This window comes from Vigna radiata, unplaced genomic scaffold (assembly GCF_000741045.1).
Source record: "Vigna radiata var. radiata cultivar VC1973A unplaced genomic scaffold, Vradiata_ver6 scaffold_374, whole genome shotgun sequence".
In the NCBI taxonomy this organism is placed as follows: Eukaryota; Viridiplantae; Streptophyta; class Magnoliopsida; order Fabales; family Fabaceae; genus Vigna; species Vigna radiata.
Window position 1 is genome coordinate 48,296 of NW_014542544.1, and position 8,098 is coordinate 56,393.

The 8,098-nt window shown below is 33.0% G+C and overlaps 1 protein-coding gene across 1 annotated transcript; it reads right to left on the minus strand.

The window, feature by feature from the left end:
- Positions 1 to 6,001: 6,001 nt before the first annotated feature.
- On the minus strand, positions 6,002 to 7,731 carry LOC106780187. Its single transcript, XM_014668444.2, has 3 exons — positions 6,987 to 7,731; positions 6,613 to 6,762; positions 6,002 to 6,503 (listed from the first exon to the last, which is right to left on the minus strand). Exons 1-3 carry the CDS (start codon positions 7,611 to 7,613, stop codon positions 6,213 to 6,215), a joined length of 1,068 nt encoding a protein of 355 aa, XP_014523930.1. The 5' UTR covers positions 7,614 to 7,731; the 3' UTR covers positions 6,002 to 6,212.
- Between the last annotated feature and the right edge of the window lie 367 nt (positions 7,732 to 8,098).

Sequence of the window (8,098 nt, forward strand, 5' to 3'; positions counted from 1 at the left end):
TGAGAGTGGATTTGAGAGTAAAGTTTGTGAGAATTAGTGTAGGATTTGATTGATGTGACAGATTTAAAAAATTAGTTTAATTGGTAAAAATTATAGATTACCAAAATGCCCCTAGGTATTAAAGTAATATAAAATGTGATTTTTGTAATGTTATATTTGAATGTATAAATGTTAATAAAGAGAGGAAATTAATTAATAATAATTGAAATAATAAGTAAAATTAATTTTTAAAATATTAAAAATTATAATGTTGTAAATTAATTTTATTTTTGTTTTTTTGAGTGGATTTGTGGGTAATTGAGAGTGGATTTGAGAGTAAAGTTTGTGAGAATTAGTGTAGGATTTGATTGATGTGACAGATTTAAAAAATTAGTTTAATTGGTAAAAATTATAGATTACCAAAATGCCCCTAGGTATTAAAGTAATATAAAATGTGATTTTTGTAATGTTATATTTGAATGTATAAATGTTAATAAAGAGAGGAAATTAATTAATAATAATTGAAATAATAAGTAAAATTAATTTTTAAAATATTAAAATTTTATAATGTTGTAAATTAATTTTATTTTTAAATATAGTATTTGTTTGAAAAATAATGTCCAAATAGACAATTTTTACTCTTGCACCTCAGATTTCTCTACATGCACCCCTCAGTTCTAAACCAGGCCAATACTAAAGCCCAACAGAAACCCTAATTCTCTTGCCAAACCCTAGCTGCCGCCTCCTCCATGGCAGCCACATCGCGCACCACCAACGAGTCGTCGCACAACGCCTCCATCATCTGCGACCATGTTTCTCACCACCATCCCGCCGTTCAACACCCATAGCCTTCAGCCACCCTAAAGCCACCACCGTCAACCTTCAAGCCGCTGCCAACCACCGTCGCCGGCGTGCTCGCCGACCATCATGAAGCTTCACGCCACCACCCAATCTTCCGTGAGCAAGCAACAGTCGAAATTGCCGTCGCGAGTCTTCTTCCTCGCAGACCACCATCCACCATCACGTAACCATCATCATCACTTCAGCAGGCCACCGCCACCGTCGCCAACACCAGTCACACACCACTCCGAACACCACTCACAGACCAACCTCCATCATCATCTGCGCCCACACCAGTCAACACCAGTCACGTACCACCGACGCCGACAGCACCCAATCAACCCACACACACCATCCCTGGAAGTCCTTCCACCACCGAACCGGAAACTACGGCAATCAGAGTCCTTCCAGCACCTCGAACCACATAGCTGAACGTTGGTGGAGAAGATGGAACCGGATACGTCCAAAGTGGATCAGGATACGTACTTAATGCAAGTTGTTCAAGCACCTGGATCCGGATACGCCATCTTTGTATCCGGATACACTGGTTTGAAACTCTTCAACCAGACGCCCTCGGCCTTTCCAACCAAATCTTCTTCACTTCTTTAATCACTCCTTGCACGTTTGGTTGGCTGCATGGACTCCATCATCATCATGAACACCATTCTTCCTCGTCGAACTGTGTTGCTCATGTTGGAAATCGCAACCCTTCAACCTGCAAGTCCATTTTTATGTTGCTGTTGGAAGTCCATTTTTCGTACAGGGATAGATATGTCTTTGCACTCACAATCCGCACAAATCCTCTCATATTTGCGGGATGGCTTCAACAGTAATATTTCGTAAATCGGCTGATTACTTTCATCGCAAATCAGCGGAAGAGAATACGACGTAAATGGCAAATCCATCTTTGCATATCTATGTGAACAGGACCATGCACGCAAACGAACAGAGGCTTAGAAACTTATTCTACAATATATTTGTGTATGTTTAAATAATTGTAATGTGAGCACCGTTTCATTCAAATTTCTCAAAATATAATAATTCTAAATTCAGAATATTCAAAATCTACTTTATTATATTATTCTATTATACAAAAGTTTACCAAGGTTTGAATTTAATGAACACCGCATACTCACTAATTATATTTTTTTAGTTTGATTTTTTAAATTTGACTATTTTTTTTTATGTTTGTTCTGTGGTTTATTTCAATTGAGTTTGTGTTGATTGAAAAACTTAAGATTTAATCAATTGAGCAAGTTGGTATGTATTTTTATATTAAAAGTTGTTTTTTACCAAGGTACTAAAAAAGAAATACTAATTTGATCATTTGAGCATGTTGATTTTTTTCCAAATTATAGAATTGGTCTACGGATATCCAATAAAGCACTGAGTGGTGGCAATATGGCGTTATGCGCCAATTCATTGTGCAGATCTGGGAACATTTTAGCTTAAAATCGTTGAGCGCCAGTTTTGTATCACTGAGTTGAAAAATGTCAATGCTTTAGTGCTAAGCAGTAGTAGTATAGCACCACTCAACACCATTTTTCACTGCAAGTTTGGAACAATTTTAGTTTCAGGACGTTGAATGGAAAAGAAGTGTCACAAAGCGCAACTTTTTGTGAGAAGAATGACACTAAGGGTCATATTTGTTGTTAAGTACCACCTTTTGTGAAAGATTTGTCGATAAGTGTCACGACTCATTGAGTACACCTTTTACAAGAGGTTTGCACTAAGCGTCAAAAGCCATTTTGTATATTGGATTTGTGTTCCTGTTTGATTGTTTGATATTGATTTAAATGGATTTTATACATGGTTATGAATATTTTAACATTTTATTGAGATGATGATATTATTATGGATATGTATGATGATGATTGTTGAAGGAATTTTATGGAGAAATTCTTTGTGGTTTTGTTAGTTTATGCGTTGACATGGGTCAGAAAAAATGCATCATGAACTCTAATAATTATTCAAACTCAAATAGAGTAGAATGAATTATGTGATGAGAGTCGCAAGAAGTTATAACCATATATTGTTGGTCATAGGTACCAAGATGACTAACCCTATAAGTGGTAAGGTGACAAGTTCTTTGCTTATGACTCTACAAAGCATATATACCATTACAAGTACATGTCTATGTTGAATCCCTATGTCAAAGACATGTATTCGAATAATTGAATCTAGTGCCAATTATTTGTGTGAATACATGACTTTTTGTATACATTATACGTGTTTAGTTTATAAATTGGTATTTTATGATTAAATTAGACTAACTATTTTTTATATTGCCATTTCTTCTATGTTGTTCTGTTTATATTGTTTCTTTTTTTTCAATGATCATCTTTACTAATATGAGTAAATGAGAAAACTAAGAGTTGATATATCTCATAAGAGATATATATTGTTATTGTTTTGTTTTTAAGGTTGTTTTTCTTTCATTTCTAGAATCTTAAAAAAAAAATTATCGTTATGTTATAGTTTTTTAGAATTATATTTATATATATCATGTTATTGTGTGATATTTTGAAATGATATAATAGCAATTTTTTAGATTGTGATTCTTTTAGACATTACTAACAAATATTTTAAAATGAAGTAGGTGATGCAATACATGTCTAGAAAAAAAATATTTACTCACACTCTCCTGTAATGTATAGAGAATACATTTTAATAACTGTATACATATATTAAACGTTAAAATTATACTTAAATTAAAAATATTATGTTAACCCAAATTATTTTTGTGACAATAAAATTAAATAATGGTGGAAATTATGAAAAATATTATAAATTGCACTTATGATATCAAGCAACCATTTACTTACTATTATTTACTTTATCATTTTAGGTATTGGAGGAGTCATGAAGAATCGAGAAAGTTAATTAGGGCAAAAGAAGTGTGATGTGAGAGTTATGGGTGGGGCAATCATGATAGGTTGGATTACAATTAATTAGCCAATTGACACATGTAGCTAGTAATGGTAAGTTGGTATACAATAAATAAAGTGATTATCTAATAATTCAAGTCTATTAACAGTAAATATTAAAATCATTCGCTTTTAAAACCCTGAAAACTTTAACCAACCAAAGGTATTTCAAGAAACTGAAATCAAATTTGGATATATGTGAACAAAAATTAAATATATATTGGGCAAGATGTGACTATGTTAAGTTAGATTGTCCTTGTCCAACTCAACACTTAGTGTAAATATAAATCATTTCAAGATAGGACTGAAATCATTTACTCGAAAGATTATAAATTTAAAATAAAACAGAAAATAAAATAAAATTCTGAGATGTAAATAGATTGTAATTTCGTTATATTTATAGGATAAGCCAATATAGCATATATTAAACAAAATATAGTTTAAAAATAGTATTAGTATTTAATAATGCATTGTTTTAAAACATGGAATATCAAATATCAGATTAAATTAAATCGGCATAAAATATCAGTGTATAACTCATCTTGTTCATCCAACCTTTCCGGGGAAGAGAAAATTTGATGAATTGGAATCTAAGAAAATAGATTCAGTGTATATTGGTAGGAAGTTTAAGTAAAAAATAAAAATAAAAATATATGGAATGTTCCAATTTGACCCATTACCACGAATTCGTTTAAGAAACAATTTTATCTAGTGTCTCAATATATTTTTTAAATTAATAAATTATTTTATTGAATATATTATCATATCATATTTATATTAATATGATTTATCTATAAATATACGTTATAAAACATGTTTATGCCATATGTATATTTCCTTTTACTATAACTTCAAAACAATAGTATTTTAGAATCTTTAATATCTTCCGTTACTTTTAAATAGCTTTCCCAAAGTTAAAACTTCACAATTCAATAGATTAAGCTACCTTCAACTAGAGATCCATTACAAAGTATTTAAACAAATTAGAAATTTAGTATAAAATGAGTTAAGCTGATAAGATCACTTCTCTCAACTATATCTGATAAGGTTGATGATTAAAACATGTAGGAGATGAAAATTTTTAAAAAAGATATAAAAACTCACACTATTTTTGAAATTTGATCAATTTAAAAAGCTCTTTAACTTTTCAGTTTCAACATAATGCAATTAGACTTTAGAATGGATAAGAAATGAGGAAGGGATTGAAAGTAAAAAGAAAGGTGAAAGGAGTTTTGTGAGTCCCGAAAAGAGAAGGAAAATATAAAAATAAAGTTAATGTTTTTAACTTTCTTTTTCCTTGGTTTTAAATTTTTAAGATGTCACAATTTTGATATATCATTGAAATTTAGATTTAGTCTTATCGGAGGTGGATTGGATCTTTTAGACCATAACGGGTATTCAGCATCATTCAATAAACACGGCAGGGCACCCATTGGCACTGATTTCAAAAGGCATAGATAGGTGCAGTAGTGAGAAAAAGAAAACTTGGGCCCAAAAACTTTTTGAGATTAAAAAAAAAAAAAAGTCTCTTCTATTATCCATGATTTCCTTTTTTAATAAGCAATGGATTTGGCTCAGCAGTTCTTCAACTGCAATGCTCAGAGCAAAACATGGAGGAGTGGTTTGGAAGAAGGTCGCTTGATATGTGACCAAATAGTTTAAGATGTTCAATGAAACGTAACTGCACCACATAGCGCTGCTTGATAAGACCAGAATGCTGATTTCACCTGTACTGTTGGCGGCACGCTTGTTCAAGCGAAGTGAAATAAAACAGATATGAAGATAAAACGAGTTTTGAAGAGCCCTGAATGATATGCACACCACACATCATATATTTGAGAATATATATTATTAGTCTGATATGATCAAGTCAAACCTTTTTCTCTGAGATAGTATTTAAAAAATTTCTGACTCCACCAAGTTTTGATGCAGAAAATATATTAAGACTTAAGCAGAAGAGCAATGTTATGCACTATACACTCCATCAGAACAAATGTCATTTGCAGTAGTGTATGCATAGAAAGGGAAATCAAATGAAAACTTAAAGAATCCACTGTCGACAGAGGAGGGTGATGTAAAGGTTCCAAAGAAATGGATGTTAGATTTCAATTCTGGAAAAGGTGAAGTTTATATTAGGGAGCAGTCCAAGAGGAGGCGCACCACATAACTTTGTTCTTGTTCTAAATGTCCAAGTCCAACTTAAAGTCAATAAGATTTACTACATATTTAAATAAATTTCTCTGTAAACAGAGTGAAAAGAAAAGTTTGTCTGATGATCAAAGATCTAAGAGTGCATTTCTCCGACAATATTCTTGTATTCAAATGTTTAGCTTTGCTGAGTAAATTGGGCTAGTCAAAACATATACAAAATAAAAAAAACTAAAGAAAATGGAGCTCCTCACAAGATATGAGGACAGGGACTTGTGCTGATGATTAAAGATCTATAACTCCAAAATCTAATCTTTGTCAAGTTGGGATTTGAGCCTCTTTGTCTGGAGTGAATCCATTATAATGGGTATCTTCAAATACTACAGAAAGCCAGAAATCTTTCTTCAATCTGCCGACAATCCTTGAAATCCTAAATTTGAGGAACTCCAATGCTACAGAGTACAACCTTGTACCATCGATAATAGAGCTCCTTTGATATTCAAGAACCCAAGTATTGGAGTCTAATTGCACTGCTGAAGCATCCCATTTTGGTTGCATCCATGAAGTATTTCCCTTCAGAATCAAATAGCCTCCCTGTCCATCATTCCACTTTATAAACAGATTGACAAGGAGTTAGTCAACAACCATCAATTAATCCTAGTCATCAGAACTAGGGATGTTGACTAAAAAACAAGATTGCAGAGAATTCACTGTTCACCTGGGTGACTCTTCCTGATAAGAGAGTGAATGTTCGAGTAGAGAACCCGTTTGTGAGTAATCCTGCTGTTTGCAAAGGCCATCCCCAGATTGTTACCTCTTCTGTAAGAGATTTGTACATTGTACACCTTGAATTCAATAGCAGACCATCCTGGACAAAATTTTAATTGATTGTTTTAAGCCATATTGCCCTATCATTAACAACTTAAAAATGTAGTGAAAAATGAATGTGCTTTAGGTTATTTAGTAAAAATTAGCTGTAGTCTCCACATTTTAAAAAAGCTAGTTCATATTCAAGAAATATGAGAACCAAATTTTATCCTACAATCAACAAAAACAGAATAAAAAAGCTTTCTTTTAAGGAGTCACAAATACCTGGATGATTTTCCAAGATGAGGCATCGGTAAAACTGCAATTTGAAACTTGTCCAACAACCACGCTTGCCAACTCTTTGTGCAAAAACCTCAGCTTTCCATTCAAATCATTCACTCGACTACATTTCTCACCGAACCTTTTTATCACATACGGCGACAGAGCAGACTTGAAAACCCCAGAAACCACAGAGGAGAAAACAAGGTCCGCAGATAAAAGGAATCCAAAAAAGAGAAGCAACCTCAAGAAACTGAAAGAAGAGGTTTGCTGTTTCATGCTCTGCTTCTCCATTTCGTGAATGGAGTCTGATGTGGAACTTGATTTGGAGAGAGGAGTGGATGATGAGAGCTGAAAAGAACTGGATCGGGGAGTGGACACAACGGAGGCATCGAAGGAGATAGGGGTACAGAGAACTTTGTTGTTGTTTTTGTTGGATTTAGAGAGCTTGGTGAGGGTGCTTTTATGGACGCTGGTGGGCATGAGATCGAGGGTGGCATTGATGCTGGCCAAACACATTTCGCAATTGCAATTGGCATCTTTCTTACAACCAGGAAAGTAGCAGCTGCTGTCACGGTTGTCTTCTTCCCATGTGCTGGATTTTGATTTTGATTGCACAAAGAGGGTTCCCATGGCTTCTTCCTTCTCCCAATCCACAGATTCTTTGTATTTATTTTCTACTTTTGATTTTTCCTCTGGCCCGTTGTAACAACCTTAATGTGGTTTCAGGCCCCAACTTTGAATTTGAATCACAACGGTTATATTGGTTTTTGGTTTTTTAGGATTTTATTTTATTTCAACTTTTAAGGTGTTTTCAAATTTCAAAAATTAAAAGTGGGAAAGAACTCTCTTCGTACTAACAAATTATGGTTTGAAGTAATTAATTATTGGAAAATGATATTTTAACAACATTTTGACACTGTACATGTGTCAAAATGTGATTGAACGATTTTAAATTAAAAAAATAAACTTTGGTCTTACTTTTCCAAATGTATCCCTGCTTGAACTTTTTTAATTTAAAATCGTCCAATTACATTGGTGTCAAAAAATGGTATTAAAATATCATTTTCCTTAATTATTCTCTAAGGCCAACTTCCTAAAAGTTATTAAAAAGTATT